This window comes from Podarcis liolepis (assembly GCF_965112155.1).
Source record: "Podarcis liolepis genome assembly, chromosome: 13".
Lineage (NCBI taxonomy): Eukaryota > Metazoa > Chordata > Lepidosauria > Squamata > Lacertidae > Podarcis > Podarcis liolepis.
Genome location: NC_139573.1, coordinates 29,581,127 through 29,601,833, shown reverse-complemented (window position 1 = coordinate 29,601,833; position 20,707 = coordinate 29,581,127). Strand labels below are relative to the sequence as shown.

The 20,707-nt window shown below is 43.0% G+C and overlaps 1 protein-coding gene and 1 long non-coding RNA gene across 4 annotated transcripts in view; one reads left to right on the top strand and one right to left on the bottom strand.

Annotated features, from left to right (window-relative positions):
• Positions 1-7,678, top strand: part of LOC310690855 — a 10,699-nt gene extending 3,021 nt beyond the window's left edge. The window contains exons 2-3 of the long non-coding RNA XR_014518214.1: positions 6,336-6,479; positions 7,120-7,678. This is a non-coding gene — a long non-coding RNA (uncharacterized lncRNA). The remainder of the gene's footprint in view (positions 1-6,335; positions 6,480-7,119) is intronic.
• On the bottom strand, positions 3,747-20,707 carry GSDMA (gasdermin A). Of its 3 annotated transcripts, none has more exons than XM_083470014.1 (11): positions 20,245-20,707; positions 15,350-15,598; positions 14,186-14,375; positions 13,187-13,352; positions 12,979-13,072; positions 11,909-11,947; positions 10,370-10,423; positions 8,578-8,744; positions 7,194-7,344; positions 6,298-6,371; positions 3,747-4,308 (listed from the first exon to the last, which is right to left on the bottom strand). In XM_083470014.1, the coding sequence occupies exons 2-11, from the start codon at positions 15,564-15,566 to the stop codon at positions 4,078-4,080; spliced, it is 1,383 nt and encodes a 460-aa protein (XP_083326140.1). In that variant the 5' UTR covers positions 15,567-15,598; positions 20,245-20,707; the 3' UTR covers positions 3,747-4,077. The 3 variants fall into 3 exon arrangements, with proteins under 3 accessions (XP_083326140.1, XP_083326139.1, XP_083326141.1); XM_083470013.1 differs by lacking the exon at positions 20,245-20,707 and adding an exon at positions 18,488-18,554; XM_083470015.1 differs by lacking the exon at positions 20,245-20,707 and adding an exon at positions 18,438-18,529.

The following is a 20,707-nucleotide window of genomic DNA, read 5'->3' as shown; positions in this document are numbered from 1 at the left end:
GAAGCCTGCACGCGCTGAGATCAGCGCGCGCAGGCTTCAGGGATGCCGGCAGCTCTCCCCAAGCAGCGGGAACGTTCCCGCTGCTTGGGGAGAGATCCGCGAAGCCTGCACGCGCTGAGATCAGCGCGCGCAGGCTTCAGGGATGCCGGCAGCTCTCCCCAAGCAGCGGGAACGTTCCCGCTGCTTGGGGAGAGGTCCGCGAAGCCTGCAGCTCTCCCCAAGCAGCGGGAACGTTCCCGCTGCTTGGGGAGAGGTCCGCGAAGCCTGCACGCGCTGAGATCAGCGCGCGCAGGCTTCGGGATGCCGGCAGCTCTCCCCAAGCAGCGGGAACGTTCCCGCTGCTTGGGGAGAGATCCGCGAAGCCTGCACGCGCTGAGATCAGCGCGCGCAGGCTTCGGGATGCCGGCAGCTCTCCCCAAGCAGCGGGAACGTTCCCGCTGCTTGGGGAGAGGTCCGCGAAGCCTGGAGAGCGAGAGGGGTCGGTGCGCACCTACCGCTCTCGCTCTCCAGGCTTCAGCGAAAGCCTGCATTCGCCCCATAGGACGCACCCACATTTCCCCTTCATTTTTGGAGGGGAAAAAGTGCGTCTTATAGGGCGAAAAATACGGTAGGTAGGTATATGGACAGAATTCATTTAAAACAGAGCCAGTCTATTTTATTGTAAATACACAATTGCTCCCTTTCTCCTGCCGTCATGGGCTTTCTTCATGATGAACCAAACACATACTCATCTGTCTCCCGTCTTTTCTGTAACCTCCACCTGTCAACTTTGTTCTGCACCCCTCTACAGCTTGTAAAATTATTGTAATGCTATCCTCTGTAGTCTGCTATTAGTATTTATTAAAGTTGCATAAGAACATCAATAACCCACCCCTGCATTATACAAAAACCCTTCCTACCTAAAATAACCACCCCAATAAACAACATTAAAAACTATCAGCAGCAGGAATACAGTGGTGCCCCGCAAGACGAATGCCTCGCAAGACGGAAAACCCGCTAGACGAAAGGGTTTTCCGTTTTTGAGCTGCTTCGCAAGACGATTTTCCCTATGGGCTTGCTTTGCAAGACGAAAATGTCTTGCGAGTGTTCCGATTTTTTTTCGCTCCCCCCCCTTTTCTAAGCCGCTAATAGCCTTTTAGCCGCTAATCGGCTAAGCCTTTAATAGCCGCTAAGCCTTTAATAGCCGCTAAACCGCTAATAGCGCTAAGCCGCTAATAGGGTTGCTTCGCAAGACAAAAAAACCGCTAGACGAAGAGACTCGCGGAACAGATTAATTTCGTCTTGCGAGGCACCACTGTATGTTATTTGTATGGAAGGACACATACAGGAGCAGGAAATCATTAAGCCACTCAGGTCCCAAGTTGTTCGAGGATTTAAAGGTAAAGACCAGCATCTTGATTTGAGCCACAGACATGAACCAATGCTGATCAAATGGGACCAGTCACATGATCTGCCTGGTCCATCAAATAAGGCTTGACATCTAAGCATGCAATGATTGGTGAATACATTTCCATTGTACCAACACTAGAGGGTGCTCAAGGAAATTATTAATACAGTCACAGTACAACAAAAATAAATTATTTTATCAACTCTTAGTGTTTTCACTGCTACAAATTTAAGATTCTGATTTTTAACTTAAATGTAGTCAGGATCCTTTAAATAATGGAATTCTCATGCCAGATTTTCAACATTTTCAGGTTCCTTAGCTTCCCCATTTCCAGCTATTCATTTGAACATTATTAGAACTCATCTAAACCTCCCCCACCCATTCCTATTTTTTGAGTTTCAGATTATAATTTCTCCCAAGCATATACTTTTAGCCTTTAAAGGGTATTCTCACCACCTTGACATGTCATTTATTCCTTTACTCTTCAGTATTTGCTGCTACACTTCTCACATAATCCGAAAAGAAAGGACCTATGTTCATTAGAGCTGTACCACAAGCAGCCACCAGATGGATGACACCTTTTAAAGTGCCACTCTTCAGATGTCTGCTGAGCATCTGCCACTGATGAAGGGCAAGGTTGCTTAAGCCATTACCAGGTTCGTTCCTGCCTGTGCTTCACCTCATTGGCTAAGATTGACAAAGCCAGGGAAATAGGTAGATAGAAGATCAGTAGCATTACAATGAGCTGAGTCAGATCAGGGCTGCCATTTTTTTGTGGTAGTAGCTCCCTATCACGGATATCAAGTTCCACCCACAGTACTGGTGTGGATTAAAAATTGAGTAAACGTATTGATGTTTGAAGCAGTTTGGCAATTGGACCTAGAGGGGTGGTTGGCTGTCTGGTCTTCAGGCAGAGACTGGATAGCCATCTGTTGAGAAAGTTCCAGCTTCAGGCCACACTTCTGATTCTGTATGGATAAAGATAAAAATACCTGCAGGTGCTAAACAGGATTGATCTTGCTGCCGAGAACCTGTAGCATAATTTTTGCTATGCCAGAGTTAAGGTTGCACTGAAAATTCTGGACGAAAGTGAAATATGGCGTACCTGTGCCATTTGCAAAAAAAGATTGGATTTTATGTGTATGCTGCTTTGAAAATTAACTTTCTTTGTTTATTATACTGCCCTTCACCTGAGAATCTCAGGGCGATTTACAGCAAAACAAAAACACGTAATGTAATAATCTGAGACACTATATCAAAAGACCATGTTTTATTTTGTAAGTTTGTAACAAAACGATGTTATTACTCCTTCACTCTTGTGACTATAATGTAGCAATTACTTATGGAGGAAAAGGTAGCAAGTAAGATTTGTAAATAGCTTTGGATGAGACCCGATTCTCCGACTTAACTGTTGCTGATTAATAAAACACCAACATTAGAAGAAAAGAGATCTTTAATACAGTATGTGTTTTGACTTAAAATCTGGATCTAGCAGCCACTACACACAACTTCTGCAAGAGTTAGGGCATCTGTTCGTTGGTGGCATTTGACACCTGTGCAGCTTCGCCATATTTAACAAGCAGCTGGTGCCTAAGTGGCGGAAGGGGTGTGGGGAAGTGGGAATTTGATTTCATTTACGATTGATAAATTGATTGATTGATTTCATTTACAGTGGACTTGGTCAGAGGCTCACAGATTTTTGGATAGCAGTGTTTAGTTTCACAGCATTGTTATCTGGGCAAATAGTTGCTCTGACTCTGTTGTCAGTTTTGGAGACAGAAAGGGGGACTAGTGCATAATGATCGGAATCTGTTCATATCAGTAATTGCTTGGGCAGAAATCACATGTTGCAGGAAGACAGCAGACTTTTTGGTAAAGGGTGGGACATAATCTCTGACTATTGCCTATGCTGGCTGGGTATGATGGGAGTTGGAGGACCACAGAAGCCCCCATTGTTCTGTCTGGAGACTTCTCTCTCTTTGTGGATAGTATTAACAAAACTCCACAAAACTCTCATACATAGACTTTTTAAAGATAATCAAGGCACATGTAGAAATATTACTCACATTCCTATAGGCTGTTCTATGGCTCTGAGTGAAGATGTACCGTATTTTTCGCTCTATAAGACGCACCAGACCACAAGACGCACCTAGTTTTTGGAGGAGGAAAATAAGAAAAAAATATTCTGAATCTCAGAAGCCAGAACAGCAAGAGGGATCGCTACGCAGTGAAAGCAGCAATCCCTCTTGCTGTTCTGGCTTCTGGGATAGCTGCGCAGCCTGCATTCGCTCCATAAGACGCACACAGATTTCCCCATACTTTTTAGGAGGGGAAAAGTGAGTCTTATAGAGCAAAAAATACGGTATTCTTGCAGGCACAAATGAAGGTGGAAGGGGGAATGTTCAGCTCATTCTTATGGAAGGAAACCATGGCTCCTCATTAAATCTGAACTGATCCGTAGTTATACATGTTAGATAGTAGGGAGTCAGCAGAGGCACTGAATTAAAGCAATGACCTCTATCCATGAACAAGCATTAGACTTAAAGACGTAAGCAAAGTGGATACTGTGGGATTCTAGAGGGTCAGAATGCAAAGAGGATAAAAAAACTTAACACGGCAACCCTGTACTCACTTTCCTGGGAGTAAGCTCCATTGACTTTAGTGAGATTGACTTCTGAACATATAGATACCTAGGTAGACAGGGTATTGAGTGCATACAGAGCTACATATAGTGCACAGAGAGCTGAGAAAGCAGCAGGACTTCCAGTCCCAGCAAGACTGGATCCATTTTTTTGCACCGTGACTCCACTCATTTTGATGATTGCTCCAGTTATATTCAGTTCCTCTTCGCTTAAGAGCTTGGCTTCTACAGTAAACACTTCTTCTCTTCTGCTGAAGTCATTATCTAGGATGCTTCCGACCTTTGCAAACAAGAAAAAGGCAAAATCAGAACTTGCTGGTGTGTAATACCATTACTTGATGAATGGTATCAGTGTTGAAAAGCAATAGACATAATGAGGATATAAGAGTCTTGCTGAATCAGGCCAAAGTCCAGCATTCTGTCCTCACAGTTGTGAACCGGATGCTTATAAGGAAGCCTACAGATAACAAGCTGCCTACCGGTACTTGTAATTCCCAGGAGCTGATAATGAGAGGCATATTGCCTCTGACATTGGAGGCTACTGCATAGCCATCATGGCTAGTAGCCTTGATAGTCTTACCCTTCATGAATTTGCCTAATTCCATTTTAAAGCTATCTAAGTTCATGGCCATTGCTATACCTGTGGATGGCAAATTCTGTAGTATAGTTCTTTTGTCTGTCTTAAATTTCCCAATATTTAGCTTCATTGAATGACTCCCAGGGTCTAGTAGTATGAGAGTTGTGTGTGTATGTATGTCTCCATCCAATTTCTCCCCAAACCAGGCATACTTTTATACACCTCTATCGTCCTCCTCTTACTTGCATTTTTTATAAACCAAAAAAGCCCATATGTTGTAACCTTTTTCTCCCTGTGGAATTGCTCCAGCCCCTTGATCAGTTTGATGCCCTTTTCTGAAACCTTTTCAGCTTCTACAGTGACCAGAATTGTACACAATATTCCCATGTGTAGTTGCACCATAGATTTGAGTAATGGCATTATGATACAGGCAGTTTTATTTTTGATCCCTTTGCTATTGCTCATTAACACAGAATTCACCTTTTTGACAGCTGCTGCACCATGAGTTAAAATCTTCATTGATCTATCCACTACAACCTGAAGGTTGATTTCCTGGCCAATTCAGACCTTATTAGCGTTTATGTGAGGTTAGTTTTTGGGCACCAATGTTAATCACTTTACACTTGTTTAACACCGAATTCCGTTTTTGCTATGCCCATTCAATTCATTACATTAACGAAAGTTGCAGCATGCATCACTGTAGAATTCCTGTTGTGAGTTTATACTGTGCAGTAAGTATTACCGTATTTTTCGCCCTATAGGACGCACCGTCCCATAAGACGCACCTAGTTTTTTGGGGGGGAAATAAAGGGGAAAAAAAAATTTTCCCCCCAGGCGCGGGGCTGGGGCAGCCTGAGCTTCCCCCGACCCCAGCCCCCAAACAGGCAGCTCTCTGCAAGCCGTGGGAGCTCAGCGGTGGCTCCCGCTGCTTGAGGAGAGATCCGCGAAGCCTGGACGCGCTGAGATCAGCGCCCGCAGGCTTCAGGATGCCGGCAACTCTCCCCAAGCAGCGGGAGCGTTCCCGCTGCTTGAGGAGAGATCCGCGAAGCCTGGACGCGCTGAGATCAGCGCGCGCAGGCTTCGGGATGCCGGCAACTCTCCCCAAGCAGCGGGAGCGTTCCCGCTGCTTGAGGAGAGGTCCGCGAAGCCTGGACACGCTGAGATCAGCGTGCGCAGGCTTCGGGATGCCGACAACTCTCCCCAAGCAGCGGGAGCGTTCCCGCTGCTTGCCGAGAGGTCCGCGAAGCCTGGAGAGCGAGAGGGGTCGGTGCGCACCTACCGTTCTCGCTCTCCAGGCTTCAGCGAAAGCCTGCATTCGCCCCATAGGATGCACCCACATTTCCCCTTCATTTTTGGAGGGGAAAAAATGCGTCCTATAGGGCGAAAAATACGGTACGTTGTTCATTTTTATTAGAAAGCACACACCTCCAAATTCAGTGGGACTTATTCCTCAGTAAGCACACAAAGGGTTGCTGCCTTTAAAAAAATAATTCCTAAGCTTGACTTGTTGCCACAATACTTACTCACAGCCATAGGGAAGAGTTATGTGTGCTGATCTGATGGATCAGCCAAGGATGCACACAAACCTTATACTTGTGAATGTGCAGTAGTGACATTCTGCATATCTTTAACCTCACCCATTTCCAGGAAAAGTATCTCCTGCCTTAAGAACTAACTGGAATTCTCCCTTACCAGTGCAAGCTGACTGTTCACAATCTTCTTCTCCACAGATTCTGCCAGGAGTATCAGCTGCTCCTCTGTCAATTCTGGAAAAGTGAGGAATATTGTCAGTTTCAGGAAGGGGTTCCATTCTGTGAAATGCAAGGCCAAAGCAGAAACCTGGCAAAGATTTCAAGGATTTTCAGTTAGCAGCTGTAAGTTGCCTCATTGTTCTCAAAATAATTACTTGTCTTCCTCTACGGCTATCTCCCTTAAATATTCTCAAAGTGCTCTGTTTAGGGATCAGAGAATCTAAGAGTTCATTTTGGGGGGAGGATTATGTCCACATCTGGCAAAGGAGCTGTGCAGGATCAATATATGGAAGATAACTGTTGTCACAGTCTGGCATCTCCAGCATCTGCCTGAAGATTGCAGGGCTGTTTGAGATGAATGGGAGTCCTACAGTTTGAGCCTTGCCTGCTGATAATCCTTAATCCTACCTGTAGCATGCCTCTGCCTAGCCCAAACACTCTGAATGTATAAAAGTAACTCATTTAGTTGTCTTATGTAGTTGTGACAAGACATGGAAAAGAATATTTGCAAATCATTGAACCAATTTTTTGTCATAATCAGAACTGTAAGAAAAAGTGTAAAAGCTTATGGATAGCTAAGGTCCAGGCTGCACATTCATCAGGTTGGAGCTTGCAAAGGCTGAATTCCTTGAGCATCCCAACTAGAAAATGATAAGCAAATACCACCACATCTCAAATTTTGGGGGGCAGGTGTGAGCTTTCAACCAGCTTTAGTTCTGGCATCTGTCTTAAGGATGATCTGTCCTTCCATCCTTACTTTCAGCTGCTCCTGGGCTGAAATGTTCTCCATTCAAGTCAAATACTTGATTCTGATATTTTGAGAGGGATAATGCTTACCATCTAGAGCGTACAGGAAGTAGAGGACTGCCTCAACAAGGTCAGTGAAAACGGCCCCACTGGAATCTTGTAAATTCTCCACCAAGTCTCGCAGCTCTGGCTTGCCAGCCTTCAGCTTGAATTGACTGGTGCCTTCAAGAGCCTCTTCCAGCTGAGAGTTTAGGTTACAGCAAAAGATGTTAATGCCAAATGGTGGGTATATTAACATATGACCTGAGATTTGGCTATGCGTAGCACATATGTGAAAGTAGGGCTTGGTAGGTGATAGGTATCACTTTATTTGTAAATGGCTGTGAACATCAAGACTCTGGACCATTTGGTCATTTTTATTTAGATGTGGCACAATCCACAAAGCCTAGAAACATTAGGAAAAAGCATTACTCTTTTGGGCAGGGAGTATTGCAGTGGGGGAGCTGAGGGCCTAATGATAGACTGGACTGTTGCTAATAAGTAAAGTTTTGACATCGGGTAACTACAGTAGGTAATTTTTGTACCTCTAATTTATTATATATTATATATATATCATATTTTGTGTTTGTGTGTAGAAGGTTGTAATGAGAGGGGCCCATCGTGTCAATAGGGCAAGGTTAAAGGAGGGCAGCCAAGTTCATGCACACCCCATTGAAAGCAAGAGATATGAGAACTGCCAGATCCTAAGGAAGGAATCAGCCAGCAACTGGAAACTGTATGATAAATCATCTTTTCAGTTGCAAACCCCTCGCCCACACCCTGAAAAACCTTTTCCTAATGTTCAACACAGCCACTGGTTTTATTTTTTTGTCCTACTTCTCTCTAAGTGGTTCAGATGTGTTTCCCAATTATAACTGGCCATACAAACCCCTGATTGTTGAGAGGCTGTGTCTGTCTGTTGCTACACTTCCACCCCCCCAAACCTGTGCCTTTGAGTCTCTAATTCGGGTCTGGAACATTTAATCTGTTGAACATTTTATTTAACACCTCACTTCACTGCTTTTGCTTTGCTTTGCTTTGTTTACAGAACAATTCTGAAGATTTAAAAAGTAGTGATTTTGTTTGTACTAGTATTTCTTTGTGTGTACAGTGGTACCTCAGGTTAAGTACTTAATTCGTTCCAGAGGTCCGTTCTTAACCTGAAACTCTTCCTAACTTGAAGCACCACTTTAGTTAATGGGGCCTCCTGCTGCCGCTGTGCCACCGCCACACAATTTCTGTTCTCATCCTGAAGCAAAGTTCTTAACCTGAGGTACTATTTCTGGGTTAGCGGAGTCTGTAACCTGAAGCGTATGTAACCCGAGGTACCACTGTATTACATTATTATTTCTAAACCACTCTGCAATATGTTAATTTAAGAGTGATATATAAATGAAATCCTAAAGTAAAATAATTTTTTTTAAAAAAACTTTACCTGGAGCTCCAGTTCCTGCAACAAGTCATTCTCTCTCATTATCACCAGAAAGCCAGTTAGAAATTTGCCACGCAGCATCGCAGATAAAGAAGAGAATATTACAAATTCTGTCTTAACTTCCTGCTGTATGTCGTTACTCTTGTGTTCTCTGATGATTCCTGAGATCACTGGCAGTATGGACACAACTAGAGATTAGGGGAAGGGACAAAACATAGGGTTCACAAATTTGATACTACTCCATGTTACTGAAAAGAACCTCAGAATACCTGTAAGGTACCTTTTCTCCCTGTAGGACTACTAGCAATGCTGGAGGTTGTGGTAGGGTTAGAAGAAGAAGAGAAGAAGAGTTTGGATTTGATATCCCGCCTTTCACTCCCTTTAAGGAGTCTCAAAGCGGCTAACAATCTCCTTTCCCTTCCTCCCCCACAACAAACACTCTGCGGGGTGAGTGGGGCTGAGAGACTTCAAAGAAGTGTGACTGGCCCAAGGTCACCCAGCAGATGCATGTGGAGGAGCGGAGACGCAAACCCAGTTCCCCAGATAACGAGACTACCGCTCTTAACCACTACACCACACTGGCTCTCGTTAGAAATAAGAAACTCTAATTCCCTCAGTGTTACTGCTCCGATCAAAACTAGAACTAGCCCCTTGAAGGGCTGGATTATCCTTATCTATGCAGTGCCTGTTAGGAGCATCCTACTCTCGTGTAGAATCCTGGCAGAGACACATGCCCGATTGGCATGTTCTTTCCTTCCTGGTCGATCATTCAGGAGCTTCAAAAGCTTTCATCTGCCCGAACATCACAGCGACTAATTCATTAGCACACTCAGGGATCCGCAGAGTATTCACAGTTTGCGTAACAGAACTCAAGTAGCTCAGCATTTGGCTAATCTATGTTTATTTACATATAATACACTCGGAGCATCCTGACTTAGCTCCTGCCTCTTTCTCATCAGATAGCAAGGAGAAAGAACAAAGGACAATAGTCCCACTTCATTGGAACAAAGTAACACAAAACATCCTGTCTCTGTCACTTCCCACACTGTGGAATGAAAACATACACCGTCATGTGATAGACAACAATCCCTTGACTGCAGACATGGGGGAATGAATCTCCAACAGTGCCTAGGACCCACAAAACTCCCAACAGCCTACGAAAAAGTTTGGGGCCCACCAAAAAACTTCAGTTAAAGGAAATTATTGTTCAATTAAGCCGTTTAACATTTATTCTGGACTGCAACCCCCCATCAGTTTTGCTGGCTGGGACTGATGGGAGTTGTAGTCAAGAATAGCTAGAGGGTGCTAGGATGAAGGCTGCATCAAACTCATAAACCTCATAGGTCATCTAGAGAAGCCTTGGAGTGCCTGCCTCTCATGGTACATGCAGCTTTGATCCTGGTACTCTGGAAATGTTAACATTCCCCCTCCACATTTTTGCCCAGGGCAAGAGATAAATATGCTTGATGCCATCTGCCAAGTATTTGATTTTGGTGTCCAGGAACGTATAACATTTTCTATATCTGATGGTCAGGATAATATTTCAGTTTGATAAAATAAGTTTGATAAAAACAATAAATGTTTTATTTTGCCTAAATATTAGTGGCATTGGTTTTTTAAACCCCACATGACACAAGATCTATTGTCTTCCTTCAGAATCATCAAAAACATATTTACTGAGGCATTGCAATGTAAAAAGGTAATCAATTATAAAGTTAGCCGAAACAGTAGTTTTCAGATTTCCCACCTCAAGACCCACATTTAATTCCAACCTACCATTCTGAAATCTACTTACATTTTCTCTCAATTGAATCACATTGTCTACTTGCGCATAGTTGAACAGTTTTATCTGGAAACAAAGAGGGAATCAGTGCAATTTTAATGTATTGACACAGTATGAGCACACCTCTGAGTTTCCCATCAATAATCTAACTGCTGCCTGGTGAACAAATGGAAGCTCCCAACTACTTTTCATGGTCTATTTTGGAAGTTTTTAAAAGTTGCATTAGGTAACGCAACAGAGTCTCGAGGCACCTTAAACAAGGAGTGTTCACCTGTGACTCTCCAAATGTTGTTGGATTCCAACCCCATCTAGCCTGGCCAATAGTCAGAGATGGTGTGAGTTGTAATCCAGCAATTTCATAAGAGGGCAGATGGATGTAGGCAGGTGGGGGAGAAATGTAGGGTCAATGGGGAAAGAAATGCAAAACAACAACAACAACAACAACAGACTCTGACAACACCATTTGTGGAATGCTCTCCCCAGGGATAAAACACTCCTCTGTAATCAGGCCTTTGGCTGATTATAAAAATTCTTTACCCTTTTAACTGTGGGAGGGGGTTTATTGGTTTCCTTTTTGTCTTTTTATGTAATTTGTGTTCCTTATTTTGTGAACCACCCTGTGATCTTTGGATGTATGCAAATTTTTAATAAGTGCTTATTTACATTGAACCTTAAATGTAAAATACTTAAAAAAATTATATGTAAAATAATTACAGCGGTAATTCATGTAACAGTGTTACGATAAGCAAGTTTACAGTGCAATCATATGCTATATTCACTTACTGAAAACAAAATGCTATTGAAGTTCAATGAGGCTTACTTTCAGTTAGGTGTGTAGTCTAACACATCTAGTACAGAGTCTACCATAGTTAGTTAATGTGCATGTACTTGTGTTACTTTTTCATGCTTTTATTTTATGGGCCACTTTGAGAACTTTTCCAACTTTTAGAAGTGGTATAAAAATACTTCAAACCAATTTTCCACAGAATGAAATCCAGAAAGACTGTCCTCCATTTAAATCAGTGGCCCATCTAAATAAATATGCTTAGGACCGCACTGCAGTTCGCATGGGACAAGAACATATATTCTATCCGGAAATGAGAAAGTACATATAGAGATTGTTGATCCTTCCCTCTCAGTTCCTTTACATTTCAGGAAAATAAAGATTTCATACCAATGTACATAACTGCCATCACCCCACATCTCTATTACATGCTGGATTTCTCTGCCATCGAGTATATCTGTTAAGAACATATTTTAATTTAGGATAGAGACAGTTTTCAAAGAGCCAAAGTTGGCATGATTCAGCTCCTGTTACCCATGGTGTTGTTGTCATTGCTTCACAAGACCTCCTGCTACAACAGCCAACTATTCCCTGCTTCAAGTTGAATCAAATGAAAACACAGGATTTCCCCCCCTTTCTCAGACATCACATTAGGCCAGAGAAAAATGTATGTGCTGTGAATACAGCAATGACACTCTCAAGCCATCTCTATCACTCTGTCAAACGTCTGTAAAAATATAAAAATGGAACTCCTAAAATGTGCTTACCAAAACTTCCTCTTCCCTTGGATGGATAGTGTGAAATAGCTGGGAGAAAGAGCAAAAAGGTTTACATAAAGTGTATAAATAATAATGGCATTTTGTTTTAATATTCAAATGTGTGAGCATTTATTTCTTACCAGTGATATATAAATTTGGGAAGGAAAGTAGACAGTGGGTCCTAAGATGGCTAAATTAAGGAAGTTCACAGAAGGAAAGTTTCCCATTCCCACAACCTCCGTGCCCCACAAACAGGCTCTCTGAAATAATGTGAGATGGGCTGTGGGGGAGATGAGAAACCTTTGTTCCACAAGTTAACTTTTCTGAGGAGCCAAGCCATTTTGGGCCCTAAAGGAATGTGGGTGTGAAGCACACTTCCGCCCACATACAAGCCACAGCTGTCTGAACGCCATGCCCTCTAACCTTTTGCTGTCTTAGTAGTCTGCCGTGCCCTGTCTGTGGCCTTTGTCTCCGTCGTTTAAACACTGTTCAAGGGGAAAGTAACACAGTGGAAACAGGTGCCAAAATAACTGTATCACCCCACGATCGCATGATTGGAAGATGTGCAAAGGGCATAGTCCTAAATGTATCTGACTGGTTTTGCATATTGTGCTAATAAAAAGAGCCTCTGCAGAGCTAGCTGGCAGCTTGCTTATGCATAGCTCACCTGCATGATCAACTCCTGTCTCATGTCCTTCACTTCAGGGCCCATTTATAAGTCTCACTGAAATCATTTCTGATTTATGCCAGTATTGAGATAGAACTGGACGCTGTGTTGAATATCAAGATTCATCTGTGTGGATTGAACCGAGGAGTGCTGGGTGCCCTGACTCAGAGCCTTTTTAAAAGCAATTGCTTTGGTGCATCCCAGGTCCTCTCCCATTTTGGGCTGCAGGAGTAAGTGGGAGGATGGTGGCAGCAACTACTGGAGAATAAGACCCACAGGCAGCACTGCAGGGCTGCTGTGTCGTCGCTGGGCAAGGGAGAAGGTGGGAGAGGCTTTGCTTGAGGAACCCTTCTCCACCTCAGCAAGGCAGCTAAGTCACAGTGGTCTAGGTCTCAAACAAAAAGTATCTTACATGCATCTCTCTCTCCAAATAACAGTTGCTTGGCTCTGAATGCCAGAATGCAGGATTTGGGAACGATGATTGCTTTCTTACTGCCTCTGCCACCCTAGAACATGAAAGAAGAATTTGGATCAACCACATGGAACAAAATTTGACTGCAAGGATGTGTGTGTCCGTCCCCCACCCCTTATTTAATGAAAGGCCGCAACTCGAACCTGACCTTCAGTTTCAGATTGATGCAGGTGTCGTAAAAGATGTTGCCTTCAGCATTGCTGGATTCCCTGAACTCTGTCTCTTCCAGGGTCTCCACTGCCTCATTGATGACAAACAGGTCCCTTTGAATCATCTTTGATTGTTTAATGAACTCATGTTGCAAGTTGATTTTCCTGAAGAAGAAGAAAATATGCATCTGTTATCCAACAGAGCAAAGTGCATAAAATAGCAACACATATACAAACTTCATGCAGTGCATCTTCTGCAATCTATATCGTCGTTCTAAATACTGTACAGGATTTTTTCACTCTGGACCCATTTCCTCTGAGTCCAAGCATGGTTTTGGGACTGAATCAGCCTTTATTGCCCTGCTGAAATGTGACACAGGAGTGTGACCATGTCACTTTTACCCGGCATCTCAGTAGCTTGGTATTTTATGTGAGTGGTACCTCGGTACTTCCGGGTTTCGGCGGTCCGTAACCCGAAAAAACGCAACCTGAAGCATTTGTAACCCGAGGTATGACTGTATATAGAAATGAGCAAACCAGTGATATTGCAGGGAGCAGGCTAGCAGGCGGGGCCCATTACTTACATCATAGGAGCCTACACAACACAAACACTGTTGCTGTATGTAGGTTTTATTTTATTTGTTTTTTATCTTATATTTTGGAATTGTACATCCAGGTTTCTTTGTTAAAAATTTTGGGGCCCCCAAGAGAGTGGGGCCCTAAGCTATAGCTTGTTTAGCTTATACATAAATCTAGCACTGGACACACCTCTGTGGGGAGGGAATTCCACAGCTTAGAGGCTGCCACAAATAATGTCCTTTGCCTCCCCCCCACACTTCTGAAGCAAGTGAAACAACCAAAAGGGCCCCCTCTACTGATCTTAACATATGAGAGGGTCTGTAGGGAAGGAGGTGGTCTCTTAGAAAGTGTAATGGGTGGTGTTGAGTTCCATTGGGTATATGAGGTCAATATCCAAAACTGTTTTCTTCCAGCCTTACCCATCTCTTGTTGCAGAATCAAGGAGCTGGGGGTGGACATATATCTTTCTCACGTTCACAGACCTTGAATGAGACATACTAACAGCCGCCACCACTTCTACTCTTGTCTCTTCAATCCGCCCACCAATATTTCCCTCCACTTTTCCATCGACGTGGTCCACAACAGTGACTGAACCTGAATCTTGGACTTCTGGAGATTAAAAAAATTGAGAAAAATCAATGACAACGAAAGGGGCACTAAGAACAACAAACGTAACTTTAGTCCATCTGGCTCATTGTCTTCTCTACCCTGTCTAGCTGTGGTTCTCTGAGTTTCCCAGCCCTGGAGATACTGGAGGGCAACCCAGGACTTCCTTAATGCAAAGTATGCTTTTGCCATGGTGTTAAGGCTTGAAGATTCCAATAAGTGGTTTTTAAAAACAATATAATCAGTGCTATTTTTCTAGAAAAAGAGTTGCCAGAACTCATCATGAATGCCTCATTGTTCTCGTATGAGGGGTGGCAGAACTGAGTTCCAGCTGAAAAAAACACCCCTGAATATAATTATGGAAAGCAGAATAACATGAATTATAAATAAGATTCTACGAGAGATTTTGTGGGGCAGAGTGGGAAGGAGGGGGTTGGAAATTTGCCATCTATGAACTCCCTTAAGAGGGTTGGACTAGATGACCGTTGGCTCCCTCCTTTCCAACTCTATGGTTCTATCCAAGTCAAAACTAATGATAAAACAGCATAACTGTGAGTAAAGGTTTCAAAACACTATGGCACTACCACAAACCACGGAGAAAAATGGGACGAGAAATACGCTCTAAAAGAATGCTAAAATGCTCATGAAATTGAATTACGCACCCTGCGTTTTTCTTGCCAAATCATGGAATGCACACAGCCCTGTAAAGAATGTGTGAAGGAGAATGAGCCTGAAATCATCTAAACCAGAGTGAGGAACCTGTAGGCCACCAGAGGCTGTTGGACTCTTAACTTCCATGAGCCCCAACCACCATGGTCCATGGCTAGAAATTCAGGGAGTTGGAAGCCAGCAACAAATGGAAGGCTAGAGGTTCTTCCACCTCTGTTCTACACACTTACCTGGGAGTAAGTCCCATTAAACTCAATATGGCTTCCTTCTGAATGTGTACGTATAGCTTTGTAAATATTGGAAATTACCTAGTTTTGCAGCATGGTCTCCCGATAACAGCACATCACTTAGCTTGTATTCAGTTCTCTGAAAACGACTGGTCTGCCACCACGACTGCTTTCTCTTTCTTTGAACCAGGCAGAGAGGCCTAAAGTGCTGTTGGTCTATAACACTTCGTACTGGGATCAAATCTCCTGTTGGGTCCAGTTCCTTGGACAAAGATTTGGTTGCCTTATGAAACAACATTTCTGAGATGTATGCAAGACTTGCTGTTTGACCTTGATGGAGAAAGAACGAGAAGAGGAACAAACACGTAAACAGTGTAGGGTGTGTTGTGCAATCTGCTGCAGAATGCCTTCCCCTTTTCCAAACAGTAATTCCTTCCAGCCTTCAAAGCAGTTTTTAAATAGGTGTAGATGTATAGTCTCTGCTCCAATGCTATTCCCTGAGGCCAGTCATGTAGGGAGACATGGAACCACTGTGGAATGGTGCTTCCAATCCCCCAATTCACAGAGATGATTCCAGGAGGATACCTCGGTCAATGGAATTAAAAGCCATTCCCCAAGAAAAATGCACATTTCAGGCTGAACAGGACCAATTTCATGCCAAAACCAAGCCAAAACCTATATTGGAATTGTTCCAGATACAGTCATACCTTGGAAGTCAGATGCCTTGCAAGTCAAACATTTTGGCTCCTGAACGCCGCAAACCCGGAAGTGAGTGTTCCGGTCTGTGAATGTTCTTTGGAGCTGGAATGTCGGACGGGGGTTCCAATTGGCTGCAGGCTTCCTGCAGCCAATCGGAAGCCGCGCCTTGGTTTCCAAACATTTTGGAAGTCAAACGGACTTCCAGAATGGATTTTGTTCAACTTCCAAGGTACAACTGTAATGGGTTTCCTCCCGAAGTGCCTGCAGCTTAGCTTCTGCTACTCTCTCCAACATCTTGCCCCTAAAATAGTATTAGTGAATAGAAGGCAATTGTCAAGGATCTTGGGGTCCTGAGAGAGGTTCCCCCCGCCCAGAATGGATGCACCACACATCCTTCAAGGCATCTCTGTCAAGTACCTTGCTTTACTTCTTCAGCTTGTTGGAATTTCCTAACTGCTATGCTATATATAGGATAGTGATGTACAGAAGTAGTGATGTACGGAAGTGAGAGCTGGACCACAAAGAAGGCTGATCACTGAAGAATTGATGCTTTTGAATTATGGTGCTGGAGGAGACTCTTGAGAGACCCATGGACTGCAAGAAGATTAAACCTATCCATTCTTAAGGAAATCAGCCCTGAGCGCTCACTGGAAGGACAGATTGTGAAGCTGAGGCTCCAATACTTTGGCCACCTCATGAGAAGAGAAGACTCCCTGGAAAAGACCCTGATGTTGGGAAAGATGGAGGGCACAAGGAGAAGGGGACGACAGAGGACGAGGTGGTTGGATAGTGTCTTCGAAGCTACAAACATGAGTCTGACCAAACTGCGGGAGGCAGTGGAAGACAGAAGTGCCTGGTGTGCTCTGGTCCATGGGGTCACGAAGAGTCAGACACGACTAAACGACTAAACAACAACAACAACAACAACATCCCAGTTCTATATCTTCATAATCTTGAAAGCTCTTGACTTCCCCCCTATAATATGAAAATGATTTATTATTTATATATGTGTGTGGGGGGGGAATGTGCCAAGTCTTACATGTTGCCATCATATGGTGGCAGCATGGCCAGCTCAGGATCCTTTGCTAGCCCAGTTCTGCCACCTCCTTGCCAACAGGGATATCAGCAATAGGAGGTTTGCTCACCTGCTATTTGGGTGAGTACATTGAGGCCGGTTCTGTGTTGGCCGAGGTTGGCAGAGGCTGCGCAGAGGGACACTTCCACCTCTCAAAACCCCCTCCAGCCTGGTGGACCAGGGGCTTGTACTGTATTGCATTTATTTATTTCATCATGTACTTACGCTATTTCAATGCTGCTCGCTAAAATGACATTCTCTGAACGGCTTAGAATAAATGAGTAAAAATAAAACATAAAACAAAACAAAAAACCCCAAAGCTGCAGAAATAACAGCAAAAGAAAAACACAGATTAATCTACTAAGGCTGCAATTCAACGGAGCTTACTTCTGAGTAGATATGCACAGTGCTTTTTTCTTGAAAAATAGGTGCCGGTACTCACCATGAAGTTGTTACAGTAAGTGAAACACTTTTTTAACAACAACAACAAGAGGTGCAGGTATTGCATACCCTTGAGTACTCCCTGGGGGAAAAATCACTGGATATGCATGGGATTGGTCTGTAGGACATTTAAATTGCAATCTGCTGTTAGCCACTGGGGTTTGGATGGAGAAAGAGTTGGTTCAGTTCAGATTTTACATAAGCAGTGCTTTCCTGCCCCCTAAAAAAAATGTTTAGGGGTACTCTCGTTTTGACTCAATAAAATCACCATTTTATAGTTTGAATTGGGAAAAATAAAGACAGTAAATGGACAAAAGTACAAAGCTTCACAAAACGTTTAGAGGTATGCGTACCCCTGCATCCCCCCCAGGAAAAAGCACTGATAATAAGCAAACCAAAACACAACTAAAACTATATACAAAATGCATCATATTAGGGGGAAATGCTTGCAAAAATGGGTAGATTGGGTAAAAATATATACAAAATGTGTAAATTAAAAGACGTTTGCCTTAAAAATGCCAATGAATTTTTATTAGGCTTCTTTTTTTTAAAAAAAAAAAGTGACAAACTGATGCAGAAACATGGGAAACTGAATTTAAGATTGGGAAAAGAACTACAGCAGCACTGTCTGACTCTACCATGTGACAAATCGGAGGAACGAGAACATTTCTGAAAGAGAAATTTAAAAGGAAATGCTTCAGGCTACCCATGAGGCACCTTAAACACTGGCTTCTAATTTATTCTTTCTTTCTTTGCTGCTTCTTCAACAAGCCATCTGAATAAATCCTTTCACAGTCTGAGACTATTTAGAGATCAGATAACCACAAACATATCAGCAGCCACCCCGATTTCCATTTGATCACTGAAAAACACTGAGACCCCGTCCCTAAAAACAAGAGAGATCCCTTCTTCAGCCGAACAAAAAAGCAACAGAGAAATAACTCAGCTGCCCACCGATCTATTGTTGAATGAACCTCTTCATAGAAACATTCAGCGCTTCTTACCTCCCCTGTACTTAAACAGCAATTTTTGAGAAAAGGCAAAAGGCTGGTTTCTTGGCTTTCAGAAATTCCGCTGCAAAAACTGTAGTAGGAACAAAACAGATTATGATTTTCCGGTTTCGGTTTCTGTTTCAGGGAGTTAGATACTCCCACTACTTTATTTCACTCCTTTTTTCGTTAATGCTGCCAAGTTTCCTAGGAATGCTTTCACAAATCCGTCATGGGGACAGGGGAGGTGAGCCAGTGGGGTGATAATGAGAATTTAAGATTGTTTAGGACAGAAGAGCTCACTTTCAAAAGGCGCTGCATAACAGAATCTTGAGCGAGTCAGTCAGTACAAAAAAGTTCTGGGACTCCAGCACCCATCAACCCCAGCCAGCATGAATGAGCATGATGGGAACTGTAGTCCAAAAAATCTGCGAGTGCTTGTTATCCATGCTAAAGCCAGTTTTTAGCAAGCAGGGGATCAGATTAGAAAAGCAGGCTGAGCAAACAGAGTTTGGAGCTTGATTCTCTCCATGCATCTTCAACCCTCACAGTTACTGAGAAATGCTGGAATATAAACTGTTGTGCCCAACTCTAAAATATTAAAGTAACAGACTCCACAAGTGTCTCTATTTTCCAGGGACAGCCCCGGATTTTCCGAAGCTGTCCCGGTTTCTGATTTGATTCCAGAGTGTCCCGCTTTTCCTTAAGACGTCCTATTTTCTTCAGAGAAATGATGGAGGGTATGGCATTATCTAACCCCGCCCCCCAAGTCACCAGAAGGCAGTTCTCCATAGGGAAGTCTTTTATTGTTTAATATTTCATTATTATTATTTTTTAAACCCCAATAAGAAACGTTGTTGTTTGTTTGTTTGTTGTTTTTGTCGTCGTCATTTTTCATACAGAATGCTTATTGACATAAGCACATACAAAATGCAGTAAGAATAATGAATGTAAAAATAGACAAATGAAATGAGAATACAGAGGGGAGGGGGAAATCAGGATTTATCACATATAAGAGAAAGGTGAGTCAAATTAGTTCTCAATAAAGCCTCTCCACATATTTACTTGTGGAGCAGGGGCTTTAGTGGGCTGTGTGGGCGAGTTAACATAGAAAGTGTTATACCAAGTCGAATGAATGTGGTCTATTCTTGATGAACCATTAAGGACTCTCTGTTTGTGTGCCAGGTGTTCTGACAGTGCAATTGCTCCATACTTTCACTAGCCACTCCTCTCAGGAAGGAGGTGAGTCAGATTTCCAGTGGGAAACCACTGTCTTCCTGGCTGTGGCAAGTAGCATAAACACAAGAGATTTATGCATGGTGGATCAAGTTGGTACCAGGCTCCAAGGATAGGAGCGCTAAGGCTGGATCTGGGTAAGGTGATGGTGGAGATAGTTTCAAAAATTTTGGTCCGGAATCTCTAAACTATGCATTTTATTATGTTTTTAAATATGTTGGAAGCCGTCCAGATGGCTAATTTTTGCGTCCTCTTCAGCAATCTGTTTGAGTAGTCTCTTTCACAGACTGAGATTGCCGAGTGATGAGAGAACCCAAACCTTATCAACTGCAACATTTAAGAAAAAGTGATTCCCCTTGTTTGCTGCTGCTTCATTTACTGGTCACTGGGGGAAAACCCACAGAGAATCTGCCACCAAGAATCACAAGGATCTCTGCTTCAACAGCAGGTTGAACAAAGAAACAGCTAATACATTTTCAAGGCCAGCCCCCCACCCCCACCCAAATCTCTTACTGCAAACTCTGAATATTTCTTACCTCTCCTGTACTTGGACAGCGAATTTTCAGAAAAGGATGGTTCCTTGCTTTTAAGCAATCGCAACTACTTCTGCGTATCATGTCTTCTGTTTTCGACACTTCTGTTGCAAATAAGCAGGGGGAATTCAACTTCCTTTTGCAGCAGATTTTGAATGTCTTTGGTTTAATTTTACTTTAAATTATCTGCCTGTGACAGTCTTCTTGGCTAATACTGTCAAACTTCCTAGAGAGGAGGACAACATATATTCACATTTGAAAGCAAATTTACCTAATTTTGCTTTTAAATCAGTTCACCTTTAAAGCAAATTTCCCTAATTTGCAATTTCTTTAAAAAATGCTCAAGCTGAACACACACGGAGAAGTTACTTTGCAATAGTATGTACATTAGAAAAAAATGCATACAAAATATCGGCATTAGGAGAAATTTACACTAGAATGCTGATAAATTTTCATTAGAGTGTTG

Bases quoted from the DNA above. Each gene is read 5' to 3' on its own strand.
- GSDMA (XM_083470014.1), bottom strand. From the start codon at position 15,566: ATGTTGTTTCATAAGGCAACCAAATCTTTGTCCAAGGAACTGGACCCA. The intron at 14,376-15,349 runs GTAATTTCCAAT...TTTAATCTCCAG, and splicing joins AGACCATGCTGCAAAACTAG to AAGTCCAAGATTCAGGTTCA. The intron at 13,353-14,185 runs GTAAGGCTGGAA...CTTCTTCTTCAG, and splicing joins GATTCTGCAACAAGAGATGG to GAAAATCAACTTGCAACATG.